The sequence below is a fragment of the Coloeus monedula genome (assembly GCF_965178545.1).
Source record: "Coloeus monedula genome assembly, chromosome: 28".
Classification (NCBI taxonomy): domain Eukaryota; kingdom Metazoa; phylum Chordata; class Aves; order Passeriformes; family Corvidae; genus Coloeus; species Coloeus monedula.
The window spans coordinates 2,360,584-2,383,126 of record NC_138808.1 but is presented as its reverse complement, the minus strand read 5'-3'; the positions used below and the strand labels follow the sequence as shown (position 1 = coordinate 2,383,126).

Genomic DNA, 22,543 nt, shown 5'->3' with positions numbered 1-22,543 from the left:
CACCACTAAGACAAGACACAGCTCCAGAAAAGCTGCTGGTCATTCTGAGGGAAATGTTGATTTTGGAAAAGCAGATGTGAACATGGCCCAGCACTGCTGGTCCCACTCCCTGTGGGACCCACAGGCACCAGGTGTAGGTTCCACACTTTCAGGAGTTCATTGAGGTCCTGCTCTGAGGCAGAGCAGCAGCTCAGGTGAGATCGGGGTGTTTAAAGGCCCAAGAAGCTGCACAGGCCTTGTGTGAGGAGCTCTCCCAAATTCCCAGTTCCCCCAGCTGAGCCATTCCCCAGCTCCCCTGCTCCACCAGAGATTCCATCCCAGGGCTGGACTGTTCAGCAAGCCCCACATCAGCTCCTGCAACCTCCACAAGCAGAAAACACAGCCAGAGCCCTCCAGAGGCCACCCCAGCCTATCCCTACCCCAGGAAGGATCATCTGTCATTCCTGACAGGTATTTGTTTAATCTGCTCCTAAAGGCCTCCAGTGATGGAGATTCCACACCTCCCCAGGCACTGTATTCCCCTGCTCAGCTGCAAGAACTTTTCCTTAATGTTTAACAGAGACACTTTGCTCTGATTTAAACACGTTTCTTGTCCTTCTCAGGGAAGATATGGAGAACAGATTATTGCCCCCACCTCTGCACCTTCTGCACAGCTGAGGCCTTGCTCAAGTCCTCTCCAGATAAAAGAGAGGAATTATTTTGAGGACAAATTCTATCCAGAGAAGGAAAAAAGGAACTAAAAAGCACCATAAAGAAGTAGAAAGATCTCTTGGAAAGAACTGCAACCTCTTCATTTCTTGTAGGTTCCCTTACTCTACAACTGCCATCAAGCCTCCACAAATAAGCCCTAACAACCCTTTTCCACCCAGCTGTGCCAGGAGGAAAATCCAAGCTTGGTTTTCCTCTCCTTACCTTTGTTCTTCTCTCTTCCTGCCTTCACTCCCACCTTGAGCTGAAGTGCACCTGGGGAACCCCGAGGGGAGCTCCCTATGCTGCTGTGGCTGAACTCAGGACAGCAGCCCACAGAACGAGCTCTGGGCAGCAGCTGGGATTAAACCCTCCTGTATCAAACACAGGAATTTATTGCCTCTTCCTCCAGGACAACTCTTTGATCTCACTATTCCAGTCTGACATTCAGGATGTGACAGCCCCAGAGTCACCCAGTGCTGGATTTGGTACCTAAAAGCTGCACAGAGACACCCAGACACAGCTCAAGTACAACTTGACTCTGTTAAAGCACACAAAGCAATTGCCATCTAAAACTCACACCTGGTTCCAGCCCATCATCATTTCACTTTTCCAGTTGATCCAGTGCATGGTTCAGTTGCTTTGCTTTGAACAGTAAAAGTAGCAGCTATGACTAATTTACTTACTCATTTTTAAGTTTTTAATTTTAGCCTTACTGAATTGATAAGCCTCTCAGAGATTTTGTCCATGATATTATCTTCCAGTTCCCTTCCGAGCAGAAAGCTCAGCCCAGCCTGCCCTCTCCTGGCAGCCAAGCACAGCATCCAACCCAAGAACTCTCCCCAGTCTGCTTCCAAACCTAACCCCAAAAGCAAATCCCCAGATCAAACATCAAGGCAACTGTTTTTGGAGGGATTTAAGACACATAGATGTGGCACTTGGGGACATGGTTTATGGGCCACAGGGCAGTGCTGGACTCTGATCTTAAAGCTCTTTTCCAACCTCAATGATTCTGTAACTCAAACAGCACTTAAGTAGTGGAGTTTCTTTCAAGCTGCTTTAGGAATTCTTGTCTTGGGAGAAAGAGGCATAAAAATCCAACTGCTCTGGTTGCTTTCAAGCTCTATAAAAGCAGCCAAGTACATCATGGATTTTATCCCACATCACTCATGGTAAAACCCAGGTCACAGAAGGGACTGTGCTGGACACAAAGCCATTTCCTGCACGCTGGCACTGGGATCACTCTGGGCTGGAACACCTCAGGATAACAAATGAAAGCAGCAGCAAACCTTGGAGCAGACCACCTCCAGTGCTCACTCTTTATTCCATTGTTCCAAGCAGAAAATGCAAACAGGAAGATGACAGGGTAAGGCCTGGCCAACGGCAGCTGGAGTCAGGACACACACACAAGGCTGGGAAGGAAGCACAGCTTTCCTGGTGAGGAATGGTTCTCTCCCCTCGGCCAATTTCATTTTCCAGGTGAATTTTATACATAATAAAGATTTTAAAGCTTTTTTTTTGTTTGTTTAATGGCCACCCTTTACATCAGAAAATTCATGAATTCTAACACAAAGTCCTACTTGAAGGAACTCCACCTCTGCTCATGCCCAAAGTCATTCCAGAAGATGGAATCAAGTTCCCCACTTCCTCATCTTCCCTCTCAAGAAGTGATTCCTTTATTATTTGCAGACAATCTCTTTCTGGTGTATTTTTGCAATCTAGAGGAAAATATAGGCAGATTTCAAGAGCAGTTTATAGGGAATGGTCAAGCACATGGGAAATAAACCCTTTGAGCAACTGTAGCTGGAAGGACACATCTTACACCATGGTTTAACTGCTAAAGACAAACCCACATTTATCTGGGAGAATTTTTTATTCTCTTCATTACCTGCCATAACTGTACCAGACCAGTGCTCTGAGCCAGTCTCCCACAGGTCAGATCTTCCAGCATTGCAGGCACCAAGACAAGGAAAATGAGTTCTAAGTTATCCAGAAAATGAGTAAGAAAATAAGTGAGGAATATAAGCAGGAAAGAGAAGAAAACTGCACTTGAGAACACACACAAGGCTCTAAGAGCCACCTTCACTTCAGAAAATCAGAGCTGCCGGAGACCTCTTTCAATTGCAGTTCAAGAGTTTCTGCTTCTTCCGAGTGTTTTTGGTTACTCCTGTCCTTCCCACACCCAGAATTTGGTGTTTCTCCTTCTCTGGGTGGGAGCCCAGGGTGTTTTTCGAGCTGTGGCTTCAACAGATGCTTCTCCTTCTGCCCCTCCTGCCAGGACCAGCAGCAGGAGGAGCAGAGCCCTCGTTCTCCTTCCCTGGGGCAGGGAAGCGGAGGAGGTTTTGCTCCCTGTGGTGAACATTCTCGGATCCTGCCAGGATGGATGTGCTGATGCTTCTCCTGGCTTTGGGAGCAGCAGCTGGGAGGGGAGGCTGCTTGGGAATCTCACTGAGAAGCTGAACCCATGCAAGTCCTTCACTTGCTGCATCCTTGCTCAGCCTCATGCTGCGCCTCACCCTGCCCTCAGCACTGGCACTGCTCTTCCTCCTGCAGGGCTGGGGGGATCCCTCCTTCTGCCGGGGAGCTGACAGAACTTCTTCCACACTGTAACAGGAAACTGCAACATCAGTCCCAGGTACTTCCAGGTTTCCAGCTGGAGGGAAGTAGAAGGCACTGCCGCTTCTTCTTCTTCTTCCCCTTGCTGGATCACCTCTGACAGAATCCTTCTGAGGACACTCGGTTCTCTGGGCACCCTCCTGTACATCCTGTTGTTCCAGAACTTCCAGCCCACGTAGGAGATTTCCTTGTAATTCCTTCTTTTCTAACAAGGAACTGCTTTCTTTTGCTTCTTTTTCACGTGGAGTCTCTTCACCTGGCTGGAAATACTCAGAGGTATCCAAATCACCTTCTGCATCTGGCACAGTCTTTGAAAGCTGGGGGGATAAAAAAAATAATTCTTAATTTTTTTTAAATATAGGCAAAAGATAATCCATGAGAAGCCAGTTTCAAACAGCTGAGCTGGCTACTGTTCTCCTCACCAAGTCAGTTTCCCAAATCCCAACAACTGACAGGGAGTCCTGCCGGCTGGAATCCGTTTCGGTGTGAGGCCAAACTGAGGTTGCTTGGGAAGCAGAGAATCCTGGAATGGCCAGGGTTGGAAGGGACCTTAAAGATGATCCCATTCCAGCCCCTGCCATGGGCTGGGACACCTTCCACAGGCCCAGGGTGCTGAGAGGCTCAGCTGAGTTCTGAATGCTCAACACCTCCTTCCAAGGATGGAGGTTCCACGGCCTCCAGGCTGCCTGTTCCGCAGTTTATTTCACTCTCTGGTTTTTTCCCCCCAAACATCACTTCTGTGATCCCTAAGCCCATCAGTTACCTCAGCAGCAGTGCCAGGAGCACACTCCAGGCTCCCTGGCACCTCAGAGTCTCCAGTGCCAGAGCTGGTGGCTGCTGCCTCCTCCAGGAGCCCAGGGCCTGGGCACACAGCAGCTGCACAGAGCTCCTTCCCTCGCACCCTTCCAGCCACTGGCTCCTGGGGAGTGTCCTTGCAGGCATTCCTGGATTTGGGATCACCCAAACCTGCACCCTCTGAGTGACAGCAAACACATGGTTACTTAAATGAATATACAAATTCTTTTATGCGTTACAAGAAAAGCTTCACAGTATTTTACTTATTTTATATATTATATATATTATTTTACTTATTTACTTGTATAAAAATAACCTTCTAAACAACCACCCCAGATAAGCAGGGGAAAAAAACCCAACAGAAATCTCTGCACATCCCTGAACTCCTCATGCCCAACTCACCAGCTTTAAAGGCTATGAAAATATCAGTACGTGAAGTAAAGTAGGGGATTTTTTAATCAGATTTATACTGGAGTCCAACAAGAATTGAATTGATCAGCTGGACATGAATAATCTATCAGATCCTCCAGCCTCTGCTATTACAGAAGCAATTAAAGGCAGAAAAGATTTCATGGGCTCATTACCAATGAACTCAAGGTAACCACAAACAGGTTTTTTATGTAACTGTTGAAATAAAACATCAGAAGAAACAGAGAGAAAAGCAAAATAAAACTAAAACCCAAATTACCTGTAAAAAGTGCATCTGCCTTTGATGAGTTTGGAGATGAGACAGAAGAGAAAACCTCTGGAATTTCAAGGATAGGACTGAGAAGGGGTTTCTTGGAAGCCATTTCTCTTTCCCCATATAAAGATTTCTTGACTTTTTTCTTTCTTCTTCTCCCATAGCTTGGGTATTTTGTTTTCTGAAAAGATTGAGAAGGAGAATAAAGCACAGTGAAATTTTAATCATCCATTACAGTATTTTTCAATCAGTGACCCCATTACTGGATTTTGATGGATGACAACTGCTCCCCTTAAAAGGAAAGTTCCACTTCTTCTGCCATCTACAGAATAATCTAAAAACTTAAAGCAAAGAAGAATGACTTTCCTAACATGGTTCTGCAAGAACTTGGTTAGAGAAGAATCACAAACTCATTTCTTGGCCCTCAAGTCTGAAAAGGGACCCACAAACACCTCTCTCCAAAAAGATCCTTTTTGCCCTACAAAAATTCAAGCCCTCAGGTCAGTAAGGAAGAGGGATGGGGCAGGAAACGCAGGGAAACAAGATGGGGATGAAGAAGAAAAGTATTGGCAGCAACAGGAAGATTAAAATAATCCTGTAAAACACAAGGAGAGAGAAATAAAAATAAAAATAAAGGCAGAATTCAGCAAGTGCAGTGGTTGGCACTCACCTGGGTCTTTTTGGGAGCAGCTGTGGTTGGATTCTTCTGCCTCTGAATCTTGTTCCTTCTTGGATTTTTAGTGTCTTTGTCATTCTCAGTGTTTGTGGCTCCCGAGCTGCCACAATCAGCGTCCTCTGCCACTGCTCTGCACTGCAGAGGAACAGGATTTGGGGTGGTTGGGTGGCACCTGCTGCTCATAAAAACCCACCAGAGTCCAACAGGCACAAGAATCAAACTGGAATTAATTATATCTATCACCTCGTTAGGGGCTGACAGAACTGGAAGTCAAACATTACAGACTCGTTTCACACAGTACAATCCCGTCCTATCTGTGTAATAATGAAGACACTGTAAATTTTCATTGTCAGTTATTTCTTTTAAGAAATACTTTTTTTATATTCCTCTATTTTTTGCCTTCCCCTCCCACCAGAGCTGTCCAACACTGAAACCTGAAAGCATTTCTTGTTGTACAATCAATTCTGTGCCTTGAAATTCCAGCAACCAAAACATTTTGTCAGACTGTTTGGAAAAGCTCCTGGAAAATTCAATAGGAATTGTCAATTTAAGTATCAGGCTGTATTTTTAATAACTGGAAAATCATTTCCACTGAAAAATCTCATTTCCTGAAGGCACTAACAGGAGGTATTTCCATATCCTGGATATAGATAATCCTCATACCTGAGGCTGCAAAAACACTTTTAAGCATCAAGAGGGATAAAAGAGAACAATTCCACCTGAGGAAGTTCAAAAAAAACCAAATAAATGTTACCACTAAAGAAACTCACCCTCCTTTTAGTAGAAGAAAGAGTTATCATGTCAGGTTTGTCAGTCTCTGCTACTATAAATGAAAATAAAAAAGGATTTTTAATCATTTCCAATGCAAGTTAATCCCATTTTAAGGAAATTATCTATATCATTTCTGGTATTATGCACTCCAGCCACCTTAGTCTCGAGTAGAAACTTAATCTTGAGGACCATCAAGCATGGCAAGATAAAAAAATTATACCTTGCTCTACAAAACACAGGAAAACTCAGCTTGTGAGGATTTGGTAACAATAATCAGCACAGTCACAGCTTTCATAGATAAATATGCACAGCCCACTTTCAACTCTTTTGCTGTTGGGCTTGCTGTTTAAAAATCATAAAAATTACAGTATCAGAATCAAGATTCTAAAAAAAAACTACTTTAAGCAGTAAAATATTCATAGAAAAATACCACAAGTGTAAATAAGATCCAATTAACCTGAAGTCAGGTAAACACTGCAAAGATCTTCAGAAGAAAGCATTGAAATTTAGATGCTACCATTCAAATTTTAGCATCATTGAAATATATCTTCTGTATTTAAAAAAACCAAAACAAACAGACAAAAAAATAAACCAAACCCCTCAACTCTCAATTTTCAGGTACACAAAGATTCAGATAAAAACACAAGTTGGGGTTACCTTCTGCATTTTCAACAGGTGAAGGGGTTTCTACAGCAACAGATCCTTCCAGGAATTCTTGGAGAGGCTCAACACCTTCCTTCAAACAAAAAATGACATTTTTTAGCAATAAACTCTACCAGATATATCCTGAAAAACATCTTTTCCATCAGTGTTTGGAGCAGACAAAGCGGTTTTATTTTGTTTCCTTAAAGAAAACACCCTTGCTCTGTGTGGCAAAAAGAAACAGAGCATCAAAATATAAGAAAAAGTGAAGGGAAAACCACTTCAAGGTTCAGACACCTTCTAGAACACCTCCAGGCCAAAGAGCTGCTCAGAATTCCTAAAAACTCAACTTCTCAGTGTGACTCCAGAACTCCAAGCAGACTCTACTTTAGTATTTCAGCAATTTCTTTGCAAAACCAAGCAGGCTGGGGGGGAATTACACAAGAATTGACCATTCACAGGGAGTAGAGGGGGTTTTGCCACTTCAAACAACAAACTCACATCATCCCAGCCAAAATCCAGCTGGGGCAAAGGCTCTTCAGAGAGGCCTGGCCTTGCACAGGGGATCTGCCCCTGAGGACACCCTGGGGAGGCTCCTCTGCGTAAGGGGGTGTTGGCAGGCAGGGTCTGATCAAAGATTTCAGGGCTCAGAACTTCCCCAAAAGTCACTTTTTTCTTCTTTGGTGTTTTGGAGCTCTGACTCTCAGTTCTCTCTGTTGGAATAAAATGAAATAAACAGCTGAGTGAAGGGGAAGCTGGCACAGAGCAGAGGCTTTGCAAGGGATTTTAATATTCCCCTAAAAATCCCCACCCCAACAAACAGCAAAACACAACCTTTACAGGGCCTGTGAGGCCAGCCAGGATTTTCAGCCTCGATTTATTACACTATAAAAAAATTAAGGAAGAAACAGACTAAAAGTGACCACCTGTTCCCCACGTTTCAGTTGAAAAGTGTAAAATTCCTTTAAAAATCAGGGATTCTATTCTGGTGTACGAGACTTTCTGAAGTTTTGGAGTGGCATTAGTTTTTTTTAATAGACATTCCTTTCCTTGGCAATCTTGTTTTCCATGTCATCAGCAGGATATGCATTCAGTGGTGATTAATGCATTCCAATAACCAGATTTAGCAAAGAGACAAAACCTTATGATCCCACATAATACTTCACCTATTTAAAAAAAAATAAAGAAAACCAAGGTTTTTTTCTTTTTTCTTACAAAGGGGAATCTGACCTGCTTGCAATGTTTCAAAGGCTTTTACACAATCAGAGACTGCAGCAGATCCACCTCCTCCTCTGTCAATGGCACTGTTGGAGTATCCCTGTCAAATTTAAATGATACAGTTCAATACAATTTAATTAAAATATTGTCCTCTAAGCAGCATTTAATAATCAATTGTTTTGTTTAAACCTATCTAATTGTTTGCTGCATGAATAAAACTCAAAAACATTCATTTCATGGAATGAACTGGGTGGGAAGGGACCTTAAAGCCCACCCAGTGCCACCCCTGCCCTGGGCAGGGACATCTCCCACTGTCCCAGGCTGCTCCAGCCTGGCCTTGGGCACTTCCAGGGATCCAGGGGCAGCCCCAGCTGCTCTGGGAATTCCAGCCCAGCCCCTCCCCACCCTCACATGGAGGAATTCCTTTCCAATATCCCATCCATCCCTGCCCTGTGGCAGTGGGAAGCCATTCCCTGTGTCCTGGCACTGCAGACCTCTGTAAAGTCTCTCTCCATCTTTCCTGTCACCCCTTCAGGTCCTGGAAGGTACAATCAGGTCACTACAGATCCTCTCACAACATGAAAGCTCCAAGCAAAGCTTCCAAGATGACCAAGCAGCCTTCAATCATTTCCAAATCATTCCCAATCCCCATCAATCAGTCACCAAAGCATCTTTAAGCCCAAGCACTGAGCCAACCTCTGAGCTGTCCAGGAGCTCCCTCCCGGGGGTTTTCTTCAGGATGGATCTGAGCAGGGAGCCGCTCTGGGAGAGGTCACTGCTGGGAATATTCCCTGTTCGGGGCGGTGTCACGGGGGCTTGGCTTCCATCCAGCATTCCCAGGCTCACACCTTCCACAAACCCAACCTTCCTTGTGCTGAGATCTGCCACAGCATCACTGCCCGTGCCACCAGCGCTGTGCCCACACCTGTGGCCTTTAGAGCAAGGAGAGAGCAGTGACACTGAAAGGCTGAAGGAAAATTGAGAGAACTTGAGTACTAAAAACATGAGCTGTAGAAGGGCACACATCTCCACAGAACCTGTGCAGAAACATCCCCCAAAAATCCATCAAGTCTGTAAATTCTGGCTTTTTGTGTCACATGCACATTTGCTATTTTCAGAAATTTGTAAAACATACAAAAAAAAAAAAGGAGCACTGCATGAAGGAAAAGTTCCATCAGGTTTCTACTGCATCCTAAATTGTAGACAAGATGACAAATATCAGCTGAAACACTTCCTGACAAATATGCCAGTATTTTTATTTCCTAATGAGAGTTTAACAAAGGTTGTAACAGTGCTGAATCCTCTTACCATGGCCTGTTTCCAGGATATCTCCAGTTACAGCAGTCTCCAAGGATTTAATAGGATTTTGCTGCTCATAAACCCATTCCTAAAGAAAAAGTTACAGGATTTTTACAACAGCACAAACTATGGAGGGTTTTAATCCCACAAAGATTTCAGAGTTTTCTCAATCATCCACTACTTCAGTTGAATTTATTTTCCCAAAGCACCCAGGCTAAATGCTTAGAAGGATTAGACATGGCAAATGAAAAAATTGCCTATTTTAATGTCTAATTGAGAAGTTTCTCCCCAGCTCAAAGCACCTTTGCAGCAGCAGGGCCAGTGACAGTCACAGCTCGGTGTGGGGACAAGATGCTGCAGATCCTGGGGCCACTCCTGCTGCTCTTGGTCCCATTCTCACTTAAATTTTCTTTCAAAGCAGCTCCTCTGTTGCCCAACATGAACTCTTCACTCCACTGCTCCAGGTTTGGCTCTTTTTTAAAAGGTGCTTTGTTCTGAGCTGCATCGATTAAAAATAAACAGAACCCAAACAAACCACAAAGACAAACTTCAGGTTTTTCAGTGAATTCTCTTTTTGTGTTTCTTCATCAAGAGGTGCAAAAAGTCAGGTAATGTTCTAGGCAGGGAGAAGAACACATTTTTTAGATCTACTTTCAAAACAAAGTAAGTGATTCTTTTCATATAAATGTTATTAAGACCAGCAACAGCAGAGAAGTAAAATAAAAACCATTCTCAGTTTCATGGAAAGAAATGTGAAAACATGAATGCTTAGTGAGAAATACATCAAAGAGTACAAATCCAGGAACTAAAACTAAGGAAAGAGTCCCAAAAATACAAGTTTTCTGAGAAACCACTATTCAGGATGCATTAAGACAGTTTAAACAAACAAAACAAACCCCAAGCCAAGCGCAAACACCTGTGCCAAGCCTTGTAAAGGAAGAATATTTTGTTCTATAAGGAGTGGTTTTAGTTTCATACCTTTTAGCCTAAAGGAAGAGCTGATATTTAAGATCAATCACTGATCAGAATATTTAATCAACTTACAGGAACCTCCTTCCTGGGAAGCCTCCCCCTCAGCTTCTTGCAGGGATCCAAAGGAGGTCTGAAAAGCATCGATCTTGTCCTTCAGCGACCTCACATTTGCATGTTTAAAGGGACTGATCTGCCAAAACAAAATTAACCCCATCAGGCATTTCCTCCCTCACCATTTGAGCTTTAATGTTTTGTATTGGTACTTCGACATAAAATACAAAGAATGTTGTATTTAATCTGGCTGCAGTTGTAGCTGGATGGTAAAATAAGGAAAAAAGGAACTTCACCCAGAAATCTGTTACATTTTATTGCATTTAATCTGTTCCTCTAGTCCAGAATTTGCTTTCTGACAGCCCAGGATAGTTCAAGCTATGAACAAATGTGATTGTAACCAAGTCACTTGTGCTAAGATTGACTTCACTTGGGACCAGCAACACTTTCATTATGCAAAAATGAAGCGCAGCAAACACAGGAAAGTAACAAAAGTTAAAATCAGCAGCAAGCTCAACACAGAGAAGAAATCCCAGCCTCTACAGAGAGGAACCAGAACCTGGAACACCCCCTTATCCTGAAGGCAGGTGACCAAGGGACACCAGCAAATTAAGGCCATGGTTATCCCTTCTGCTGGATTCTTCCCAAGACTTGCCTCCCCTTCTCCCAGCACAAGTTGGTTCCAGGAGGGAATTAAAGTCCCACCTCAGGTATTTGGGAAGGACTCTCACCTGTGTGAAAGCTTCTTTCTGCCTGCTGCTCCTGTGCTGGGCCAGGTACCGGATCAGGGTGTTGTTTTCTGGTGATCCCCTCAATCCAACGGTTGATCTTCTCCTAAATTTTAGTGAAGCTGGGGAAGTCCCTGAAAAGGAGACAACAAGAGAGGTTAAAAAGAAAAAGCACATCACCAGAAAAGTATCTTGTAATATCTAAAGCTTTAATGGTAATTTTTTATCATTTTTAAGGGTGATTAACACTACTTATTCTAAGATACAAAGTTACCTGCTCAGCCCAAGAAACCTCCCTGAACAATGAAATTAAGTGCCTAAAACCAGGTTAACATTTAACTAATCACAAACCAAGTCTGTCTTTTAGTTTTTCAATTGCTTGTTAAGGAAGTGTCTACCAATACTGGCAGAATTTGTCTTGCAATTCCCTTGTGAAACTCAGACACATCCTCCAGTGAGGAGAGGTAAACAGGGAGCATTCAACTATGTAGGATATATCCTATACAGTCAAATGGTATAATGATCCTATATATGGCATATCCTACAAGGACGTTGCAGCAACAGCCTCTCAGGGTGTGCTCCTGGGCATATTCAAACTCTTGATCACCTGAACCTGCCCTAAATTGGAGCTTTTTGGCACGAGGTTGGACTAAACAACCTGGAGAAGCCCCTCTGAGAAGGGCAAAAGTCATTTGTCACCCCAGCCTCACCCGTGGGTCGTTTGGTAAAACTTTCTTGAGCAATCCCAAACTCAGCAGTTGTCACAGCAGCAGAATCAACAGGTCTTTTCCTCTGTTCACATAGTCCAAAATCAGGTTCCACTTTGTCCCTCTCAGGGGTGGAGTAGAAGTCATTTCCCAAGGGAACAGCTTGGCCACAGGAAAAATCCTGCTTCGTGTCCAAAGGCAAGGGGGGTTCACTGAGCACCTCCCCACCGAGTGCCCCAAAACAGCTCCCAGGGGGCTGCCAGCTCACACCAACCCCCCGGGGGTGACACGAATCCTCCTCGGGGCCTTTGGGGCACTTCAGGGCACGTTTTTGTGGCGGTGTCTGGCTCCCATCAGTGAAATTCTCCTTCTTGGATGGTCTGATGACTTTGGATTTGGTCACTTTGCAGCTCTTTTGGTCTTCTGACAGAGGGAAAGAGGCCTTTTTCTTCTCTTCAGGACAACCACTCTCATTTTCTTTAACTTTCAGGGGAGTTTTAGATCCTCTGAGCATTGTTTGTGACTTCTTTTAAGGAACATTCACTCAGCCTTTGCTCCTGTAATTACAGCTTCCTATTAAAAAGAAAAATAATTAATATTTGCTAAGAGCAGAGCTCACTAGCATATTCAAGCTTCTCCCAAACCCACATTTTTCCTGGACAAGGTGTTTAACAGCGGGGTGGGAACGGAAATCTATCCCCCAAAAGCTGCAGGGAAAGGACACAAGGGGCTGGGACAGAAAGAAAAACACAGAACAATAAAAACCCACATTATAGACAGGATAAAGAGACACAAGGCTGTGATTTCCCTCTGTCAAACTTCACATTAGTATAAAATACATGCAGGAAATAATTAATCACAGTCACAGAGTGACTGTTTTGCTCTGTTACAACAAATATTAGCAGTTTAATACTATTTTTAATAACACTAATTAGTATCTACAGAAAGAGAAGGCAAGTCTTGGAAAGCAACCAGCACAAGAAACAACATTAGTAATGCATTTTTTTAACACCGCTAACTTTTAACCAGGAACCTTAAAAGGCTGATACTTTTTTGCAGTTAGTTTCTTGGATTTGAAGCGAATGACGTGCAACTCAATAACGTGACTCTGAAACTTCTGCAAATACTTGCACTTATAGAAAAAAAATCACCACAATTACGCTGCCTAACAACGCGTGAGCAACCTTTTCCTTTCTTTTTTTTTTTCCTTTCTTCCTTTGTGCTTTCAGGCCTCAGCGGAGGAGGCCGATGCTCACAATTACAGCCACCAGACGAAGGAAAAACACCCAACCCGGGGCTCCCTTGGCCTGCAGCACCCCCTGGGCACTCGCACCCCGCGTACCCCCCGCAGCCTCCCGGACACCCCCGAGGGTTCCCCGCCCAGGGCTCCCCCGCCTCGCCGCCCTCACCTCGGCCCCTCACCCGCCGCGCCCGGCCCGCCTCACACTTTCAAACCGCGCCACGCCCCCGCGGATCCCTCCGCGCCCCCGCCCCTTCGCCCACCCCCCGCGCCCACCGCAGCCACCGCGGCTCCAGCAGTACCGCAGCAAGGGCGGGTCGTGGGGGGCGACCCCGCCCCGCTGCTCTGCCCGGGGGTCCGCGGGGTTTGGCGGGGATAGGGGGGACTCTTTGAGCCGGCGGAGGGATCGCGAGCCGTTAGGTCACAGCACCGCTCTGGTACGGGGGGGGAAAAAAAATAATTAAATGAATTCATTCAACGGCCCGCGCGCACGTGACGGGCGGCAGCCAATCACAGAGGGCTTATGCAAATATAGAGGCTCATTCCAGCCACGATTGGCTGCCGCCCCGGCTTTGCCCCGCCTCCTCGCTGCCCATTGGGCGGGCAAGGGGCGCCGCGCGGCGCTGATTGGCCGCGGGGCCTGCCCGTCAGCGCCCGCCCCTTCCGGGTGGCGGCGCGGCGGCGGGCGCAGCATGAGGCGGGTGACGCTGTTCGTCAACGGCAGCGCCCGCAACGGGAAGGTGAGGCCGGGCTGGGGGCGGCCCGCGGCCGGTCCCGCTCCTCACGGGCCCCCTGCCCGGCCCTGCCCTCTCCGCAGCCTCCCGGGGCAGCCGGGCCTGCGCCGCGCGGTGCCGGAGGGGAGCGGGGCGCGGGGTTCCCCCCCCTCACTGCCTGTGGAGGGAATCGCGAGGGAATCGCGACAGGCGGGGATTTGTCGCGGGTGGAGGCGCTTCGTGGCTTTAGGGAGTCACGCCCGGCTGCTCGTGTCAGGCGCAGCCTGGGGGATGAGGGCTCTGGAGGAAGACTGACCCTGCGTGGGGGTACCCTGGGAATAATCGTGATTAATTGTTTCAAACGTCGCTAAAATCGTCTCAAGACTGAATATAGGGATTTTTAGGCCCAACCAGTGCTTGTCCAGTAGAGGAAAAGGCCCTGGGATGCAGTTCCACACAGAGCCCGTGATCTTGTTGTTTCCATCCACATTCCGAGTGCAGAAGTTGATGTGACTGTGCTTTAATGTGTATTTCTGTTAATTCTGTCCATGATCCCGCTATTTCCACCGGGATCTTGAGGGCAGAAGTTCATGTGACCGCATTCAAACCTTGCAGTTCTGCTGAATCGTGTCCATGATCCTGATTTTCCCATCCTTATCCTGAGTGCAGACAGTTCGTGTGCCTGCCCTTTAATCCTTGTTTTTAGGGAGGGAAGTAGATTTGGGAGAGCCTTGGAACAGAACAAGTAACACTGTTTCTTCAGAGAAATAAATAACGGCATTATATTCTTACAGCACCAGCATTTATTCTCTCACTGCTGTTGCAGTGAGTTTTGTTGGGAGCTGTGCAAGTCACCCGATTTTTCTGTTCCAACACCAAAGTTGGTGTTTTCCCTTGTTTTTTTGGTCAAGGTCCAAATGGGTTTTGCTCCCCCTAATAGCCCTGGTAAGTCTGAAGAGGCAGAGCTTTTGGAGCACGGTTTCATGGGTTTGTTTTTATTCACAGCGTCCTCTCTCCTCTCTCTCCCAGGTCGTGGCTGTGTATGGGACTCTCTCAGATTTGCTCTCTGTGGCCAGCAACAAGCTTGGGATAAAAGCCACCAGTGTTTACAATGGGAAAGGGGGGCTCATTGATGATATTGCTTTGATTAGGTAAGGATCAGCCAGGAAAAGGCAAATCAGGGATGTGGATTAAGAGACTAACCTGTTAATCCTCCTTCATCAATAACCAGTGCTTTCCCTAAAATCAGATATGATCATTCCCAGCCAGGGTGCCCAAAGGTCCTTTCATGTCTTTTGAGCTTCAAACCTTTTATTGGTTCAGAACTTGATACAAGCTGTGTTTGAGGCCTTTTCACCTCCTCCTATGTTGATTCCAGGGCAATGTTTGTGCCATGAAATCCCCACTATTCCAGTCAGCCCTGGAATGGGGGGGGGGGGGTTCTATAAAGGAGACAAATTCTCCCATTGCTTTGGCCTCACAGAATGGTCCCAGATTGGAGAGAAAAGCAACTCTTTTGTAAGAATTAATTGAGTACACAAGTGGTCTCTACCTGGCTGCTACAGATAAAATCTCTGGTGAAGTCAGTCCATTCCAATGCACAAGAACCTGCAAAATACAGATAAAAACCAGATATAGAAGTTCCAGCTAATGGCCACTGGTCATAATTTACCTGAAAGTAATCAGGAGAGGTTCCACTGTCAGTTAGATGAACAATAAATTATTATTAACTTTCTTTTTCTCTTCCCTCTGCCCCCTCCTCTCTCAGGGATGATGATGTTTTGTTTGTCTGTGAAGGGGAGCCCTTCATTGGTGAGCCTATATTTCTTATCTTTAACCTTTTATTTAATAGAGTTTATTTTGCTTTCATATAAAGCAAAGACTTTATTTTGTGGTGTTTTCAGAAGATACCTATTTCCATAGGGAATTTATTAAGGAATAGTCACAATTTCTCCAATTATTTCTTTGTTTCTTCTCTGCAGATCCTCAGAGTGATGGGAGAGCTCAGGAGGAGCTGACAGGGTCCCACACAGACTGGCTGACTCTCAATGTGGGAGGCAGATACTTCACCACCACCCGGTAAAAATGGTCTTCAAAAACTTCATTTCAATAAAGCAAAAGACCTTAAAAAATAACTTACTGTGAAGGAGGAGGTCTCTGACTCCTGCAGCTTTCTCTGTATTTGCCACCACAGTTTTGCAAGAAATTAATTCTTTAACATTTACAGATGAAGGGAAAATAAAATTGGGCTGCTTTTGTTTTCTAGGAGCACTTTGGTTAACAAAGAACCTGACAGTATGTTGGCACACATGTTTAAAGACAAAGGTGAGTATACTGAGATAAACTTGATTATTTTTAAGTAATTAATTAGCAAAGTGGGCAAAAGGCACTGTCAAGCTGAGACTCCTGTCCATAAACTAAAATATCCAAAGTATGTTAAAGTACCAAATCAGGACAGAGAATTATTTTTTAATAACTTTATTTCTCTGTGTTTATCATTTCACCACCTCATGCTGATCATCTCACAAACTGCAAATACACCTCCCATGCACTGTTAATAGTTTGGGTCCTTTTTTTGTTTGTTTATTTGATTCGAAGTTTTCATCTTGTTGCATCTTCCTCAGTTTTGGCAGCAGAGCCAATGAGCAAACTCTGCACGAGGCAGCCTTGGGGAGACAATCAGGCTAAAATCTTAGTGCTGCTTTTATCTAGCCATGATTGTTTTGTATGTGATAATAAATTGAGTTATTCAGAGCAGGAACAAGTTCGTTTTAAGCTGATTTCCTCCCCCCCCACTTCTCTTTTCCTTCCTTCTCTCTCCGAACCACCCTTCCAAGTGGAATGTTTGCTATTCCAGTCCCCTTCAGTAATTAAAAACTCTGAAAACTGAAGCAAATGCTCTTCTATGACTACAGCAAAAGTAATTTTATATATATATATGTTGTGGAAACAGATGCTTGGGGGAATAAGCAAGATCCTAGAGGAGCTTTCCTCATTGACCGCAGTCCCGAGTATTTTGAGCCCATTTTGAACTATTTGCGTCACGGACAGCTCATTGTAAATGATGGCATTAATTTGCTAGGTAGGTATTACCTGTCTGACATCTCCTAAATTATTCCTCCTTGGAATTAAAGCTTTGCCCTCAAGTGCCCGTGGTGAAGCCAGAGGGAGCTTTGTGTGCTCCTTCCCGTGGTTGGGAGTTTTCCTTTGGTGGATTTATTCTCGGCAGTGCAGCTCCATGTGCTTGCTTTAATGAGGACAGGCTGCTATTTCTCTTTGGAGCATTAAAAAATCCATACTGGATTAATAGCTGGAATTCTGGAGTTGATCTCTTTAACCTATTGCTGGTGTTGGAAATGTTGTGTCTGAGTTATGTTTTTCCTTTTAGCTGCAAGCAAACCTTTCCTCTCTCCCCAGTTACATCCAGTGTAATGTGTGTGGTTGTTCTCCAGTAAGGGGAGAGAAGGGTGCTGCTCTCTGGATCAGCAATTCCCTGGAATAACCAGCACTGCTTTGTTTGTAGGGGTTTTGGAAGAAGCCAGGTTTTTTGGGATCGACTCGCTCATCGAGCACCTGGAAGTTGCTATTAAGGTAGCTTGCTCTCTGTAACACTGGGATGCAGGTCCTGCTCTCCCCAGAATGTGTAACTGAGTGCTGTCCCTGTGAAACGCCTCTCCCCAGAACTCCCAGCCAGCTGAGGATCACTCTCCCATCTCCCGGAAGGAGTTTGTCCGATTCCTGCTGGCAACGCCCACCAAGTCCGAGCTGCGCTGTCAGGTGAGGGAACTCAGGCTTTGTCTTTCCAACAAAACTCCAGGAATTGCTTCCTGGCACCTAATCCAACCCTGCCCTCTTACAGTCTAAAACCACAGCCTGTTTTAAGGACAAATCCAGATCGTGAGAGCTTTGCACTTATATTTCCCTGGTGTTATGTAATGGAATAAATGATCTTGTGAGTGAATATTTGTATGGAACCATGGAATGGTTGGGGTTGGAAGGGACCTTAAGGATAATCTTGTTCCACTCTGCCTTGGGCAGGGACACCTCCCACTGTCCCAGCTTGCTCCAGCCTGGCCTTGGACACTTCAGGGATCCAGGGGCAGCCACAGCTTCCCTGGGAATTCTATCCCAGCCCCTCCCACCCTCACAGGGAGGAAATCCTTCCCAATATCCCATCTAAACCTGATCTCTAAATCCATTGCCCCTTCTCCTGGCACTCTCTGTCCCTATAAAAAATCTCTCCCATCTTTTTATCAGCCCCTTTCAGGTACTGGAAGTGTTTCAGTACATCTGTTTATCTGTATAGATTTATATACACAACTACCCAGACATGTTTCTTCTAACTCCTTTGTGTCCAGACCTCCCCTTTCCCTTCTGTGACCATTTTGGGGGGGTTCACTGGCTTTTCCAGGGTCTGAATTTCAGTGGAGCCGACCTTTCCCGCCTGGATCTTCGCTACATCAACTTCAAGATGGCCAACCTGAGCCGCTGCAACCTGTCCCACGCCAACCTGTGCTGTGCCAACCTGGAGAGAGCTGACCTCTCAGGATCTGTGCTGGATGTAAGGATGCTGCACCCTGGGGAACCTGGCCTGCCCTGGAGTTGTCCCAAAAAACAGGGATTGGAACAAAGAATCAGTTTCCCCATGTTTTCTGTGGTTGTTCCACTCCCAATGCTTCCCCACTTCCTCACAGTAACGGGGGTTGTGCTTTTGGGGGGGGTTCAGTTGCAATGCAGAACTCAGATCTGTGTTCTGCTGATCTTTGGTATTTCTCTTCACACCCTCGTGACTCCCATCCTGTCTCTGCCAGTGTGCAAACCTGCAGGGGGTGAAGATGCTGTGTTCCAACGCAGAGGGAGCATCCCTGAAAGGCTGCAACTTTGAAGATCCATCAGGCCTTAAAGCTAATTTGGAAGGTAAGACGTTTTTGCCTGTTAGTTATTCATGGGAACAGCCCTGTGCCTGTACATTTGTGTGGCCAAAGTTCAGCTGTGTTTGTACAATCCACGGGAAAAGCCCGCAGCTCTGGGCTGGTTCTGCCCAGATAATCGTTAAATTCCCAGTTCTGCCTTGACCTCTCCCAGTTTACCCAGCTCTGAGGAAGCATCATGTGGAGCTGCTGCCTTTCTGGCTGATTTTCCTCCAAACCTCCTGTGTGGGTGTGTTGCAGGTGCCAACCTGAAGGGGGTGGACATGGAGGGCAGTCAGATGACGGGGATCAACCTGCGGGTGGCCACGCTGAAAAACGCCAAACTAAAGAACTGCAACCTCAGAGGAGCCACGCTGGCAGGGACTGACTTGGAAGTGAGTTAGGATTCATTTCCTATACATATAAATACATATATGTATGCAAAAAGCTGGTAATTTGGGGGATTGCTGGCTTTTCTCCAGCTGCAAAGTTGAATGGAGTTAAGGTAAATGGAGTTAAACTTCTGAACAGAGTTCTGGGTCTATTTAATTAACATTAATTTTCCTTTCCCCCTTCAGAATTGTGATCTATCAGGTTGTGACCTACAAGAAGCAAATTTGAGGGGCTCTAACGTGAAAGGAGCCATCTTTGAGGAGATGCTGACACCCCTGCACATGTCCCAGAGTGTCAGATAGGTGCCAGAACCTGCTGGAGAGGAAGGAATCCAAACATTCATCGTGACTTTCTTCACCTCCTCCCCTTCCTGAGTTCAAGTCATGGTTGTTAGCCACCTTACATTTGCAGTAGTGCCTAGGTAAACTCTTTTTGATCACTTTTGGGGCGGGACTTCTTGTTTTCAGAGGTACCAACAGGGAGTTTGCACCTCTGTGAGCAGAGTGAAGAAGTGGGCTGGTGCTGAAACCAGAGTGTGGCTGCTTTGGAGGGGGGAAAGGTTCAATGGTTTCATTGTTTAGCATTGCCTCACTTTGGAATGCATTTTAATTTATAAAGCACAATATATGCAATTCTATTTATTGAATCTGTAGCTGCAATATGGATAGAAAATGTTACTCCTGTACAGTAGCAACCAAGTTCAGGTTTACAGGTGTAGTTGCAGTCTGTGTCCGTGCCAGGGGTGGCTCAGTGTCCCCAGGGGGTGCTCAGGGCTCTGCTGGGGTGGCAGCTGGTGGGAACATCCCTGCTCAGAAATTGGATGTCTTTAATTAATCCTCTCCAAACGAGTGTGGAGGTGCACTGTCCGTCACAGCTGGTGAGAAAAATCCTCCTTTCACATGTCCTGACCACTCCCAGCTGGGGTTCCTGCAGAGTTTTCACCCTTTGGGGTGAATTCAGCATAGAGAGGAAAGGGCAGAGCTGTCACCAAAGCAGAGAGAGGCAGAGGGGCCCCAGCTCCTGCTCCACCCTCCCCTCATGAGCTCAGCAGGTGAATCTTCCCCTTTCCCTTCCATTTACTATGCAAAGACCCCCTGAAAGCTTGGGCATCGTCTGTCTCCCAGCTGGATCTCCCTGTTCGTTTGGGCTGCCTCAGGTGGTGTAGGAGCATCCTGCCTGGGGCCAGGTGCCCCCTGTGCCCTCCCACACCTGCTGTGCCCGTGCAGAAAGCAGGTGGAGCTGCTGGTGTGGGTGAGCTGTGCAGGGCAGAGGCCTCAGCACCCCCAGCCGTGGATAAGGAGCTGCTTCCCCGTAGGATCCATGGAGTTCTCGGCTCACACCACCTTTATTTTACACACAATCAAAAAGCACACGAAGAAACTATACCAAAAAAAAGAGAGAGAAGGTGCATCAAGAACTTACCTCAGATGCTTAAACCACCCCAAAGTTAAAACTAACCTTGAATCTAAGGAAATCAAGCTGTTACTGTAGAAATACACAGGAGGAGTAAGAACAGTGGATCCCAGCTGGAGTCCCACAGGAGCTGGAGTTCCACAGTTCTTTGGGGGTTGTCTCTCCCTTGCAGTGCAATTTTCTGTCCTCAAGTCTCGTTGTCTCAGTTGTTACAAAAATGCTGCTTTGCCACCAGTCTGGGAGGATCAGTGATGATCTGGGGTCAGCAGATGATGTGTTTGGGGGGAATTGCAGCATTCTCCCTCCTTTCCAAGTTGGTTTGACTCAGGCGTGTGTGACGTGACCATGCAGGGCTCAAAATCCCAGAGCTACGAGGTTCAGAACTGGGATTATTTCCTGCAGATCCCTCTGGATCAGGCTCTAGGACAACACTAGATCCTTGGAGAAATGACCTGTAGATTCCAGGGAAATGTTCCAGTGTGACTTCAGAGTCCTTTCTCCCACCTCATGGCTTTCAGTGGGAATGTTGTGTCTGTTGCAGTAGAAGATTCCTAGGGCTAGAGAAACAAATGAATTATTTTTCTTTATCATATTTTGTAGCTGGCAGAAGTAAAACTATTGTATGGAAAATATATATATATATATATCTCTATTTTCATAATCACTGTGTATAAAACCTCTTTGAACTTTCACTGGAGCACTATGGAGCAATCACAGCATGTGGCACCATCACTCACAGCTGGATTTGAGGTACCTCTTTTGCCAGGACGGAGCTGTGTAAAGAGCCCTGTGCAGAATTTGCAGGTTCCAGCCTAATTTAAGTTGCATTAATAAAAAGTGTGAAAGAGAAAAGTGGCTTGGTTGTCTTCATTTGAATAAAACCCCCAAATCTTACCTGGCTTGTGTGAGAAGAACAAGAATTTTTTTGGTTTTAAGCATAAAATAGTGGCTGGAAAAACAAATGTGCTGTGGGGGTTCCTGCAGTGTTCTGAGCCATTAATTGGGAGAATTTGCATGGAATTTTTTTTGGTTTGTCATTCCTCTCCAAGACTTCTCAGCTTTTTTGTCTCTACCCTTCATATTAATAAAATAGCTGGAGGCAGAATAATCAGAGAATCATGGAATATCCTGAGCTGGAAGGGACCCAAAGATCAGAAAAGTCCAGTTCCTGTGGCTGCACCAGAAACCTGTGGAGAAAAAGTTCAGAGCTGTTCAGGACAGATCATTAGAGCCAGGTTAAGTGGTGGTTAATGAGGTGCAATTATTGGGCAAAGCTCTTTAAAAAATGTCCGAATCTTTCACCTTTGAATAATGCTCATCTTTGCAAGGCTCGCCAGGGAAGGAAGGAGCCCCAAACACAGGGATCCCTGTGTGAATCCTGGTGCCCACGCCAGAGGAACTGGAGCACTGCTCCCCTGAACCCAGCTGTTTTCACAGCTTGATCAGAGCTCGGTGCTGGCCGCCCTCGCCGTGAGTGGGAGGAGCGTTGGGGCAGGAGGAATGACTCTGCTAAGAGTCACCAAATCCTCCCGGAATTACTGACTTACTGAATTACTTTAATCTGTTAAAGCTCCAAGAGGTTGGGGGAGCCGGAGCAGAGGATGTTTGGAGAACAGGGAACAGAGGAGCTGCCAGGTTGGTAAAAAAACCCCAAAACACCATTTCTGCTGTCAAAATTACTGAATTGACCTGCTGCATGCAAATAAATCTTTATAAATCTGCAGTGCACAAACTCTCAAGATTTAAAAACAGGGAATCATGGAACGGTTTGGGTTAGAAGAGGCCTTAAAGATCATTTCCATCAATTCCATCTCCAGCACCTTCCACTGTCCCAGGGTGCTCCAAGCCCTGTCCAACCTGGCCTTGGGCACCTCCAGGGATCCAGGGGCAGCCCCAGCTGCTCTGGGAATTCCATCCCAGCCCCTTCCACCCTCACAGGGGAGGAATTATTCCTACTATAAACCAAATACTACATATTCTTTCCCAACCTAACCCTCCTCTCTGTCAGGTTAACCCCATTCCCCCTTGTC

General features: G+C 45.8%; 2 protein-coding genes across 3 annotated transcripts; one reads left to right on the top strand and one right to left on the bottom strand.

Annotated features, from left to right (window-relative positions):
• Positions 1 to 2,769: 2,769 nt before the first annotated feature.
• On the bottom strand, positions 2,770 to 12,358 carry CDCA2 (cell division cycle associated 2; the record flags this gene model as incomplete). Its single annotated transcript, XM_082298290.1, is given in 16 exon segments — positions 2,770 to 2,877; positions 2,879 to 2,932; positions 2,934 to 3,620; positions 4,067 to 4,278; positions 4,787 to 4,961; positions 5,451 to 5,591; positions 6,227 to 6,279; positions 6,885 to 6,963; positions 7,371 to 7,582; positions 8,100 to 8,187; positions 8,784 to 9,019; positions 9,396 to 9,474; positions 9,689 to 9,885; positions 10,431 to 10,548; positions 11,141 to 11,271; positions 11,848 to 12,358. Coding segments are annotated over 16 exon segments (3,081 nt in total).
• Positions 12,359 to 13,740: 1,382 nt separating this feature from the next.
• Positions 13,741 to 21,321, top strand: KCTD9 (potassium channel tetramerization domain containing 9). 2 transcript variants are annotated; one of them, XM_082298432.1, is made up of 12 exons: positions 13,741 to 13,824; positions 14,827 to 14,948; positions 15,566 to 15,609; positions 15,780 to 15,876; positions 16,064 to 16,122; positions 16,751 to 16,879; positions 17,321 to 17,388; positions 17,479 to 17,574; positions 18,209 to 18,358; positions 18,609 to 18,714; positions 18,969 to 19,102; positions 19,286 to 21,321. In XM_082298432.1, exons 1-12 carry the CDS (start codon positions 13,777 to 13,779, stop codon positions 19,400 to 19,402), a joined length of 1,170 nt encoding a protein of 389 aa, XP_082154558.1. In that variant the 5' UTR covers positions 13,741 to 13,776; the 3' UTR covers positions 19,403 to 21,321. The 2 variants fall into 2 exon arrangements, with proteins under 2 accessions (XP_082154558.1, XP_082154559.1); XM_082298433.1 differs by lacking the exon at positions 16,751 to 16,879.
• The last annotated feature ends 1,222 nt before the right edge of the window (positions 21,322 to 22,543 follow it).

Bases quoted from the DNA above. Each gene is read 5' to 3' on its own strand.
- KCTD9 (XM_082298432.1), top strand. From the start codon at position 13,777: ATGAGGCGGGTGACGCTGTTCGTCAACGGCAGCGCCCGCAACGGGAAG. The intron at 16,880-17,320 runs GTAGGTATTACC...CTTTGTTTGTAG, and splicing joins TGATGGCATTAATTTGCTAG to GGGTTTTGGAAGAAGCCAGG. The intron at 17,389-17,478 runs GTAGCTTGCTCT...GCCTCTCCCCAG, and splicing joins ACCTGGAAGTTGCTATTAAG to AACTCCCAGCCAGCTGAGGA.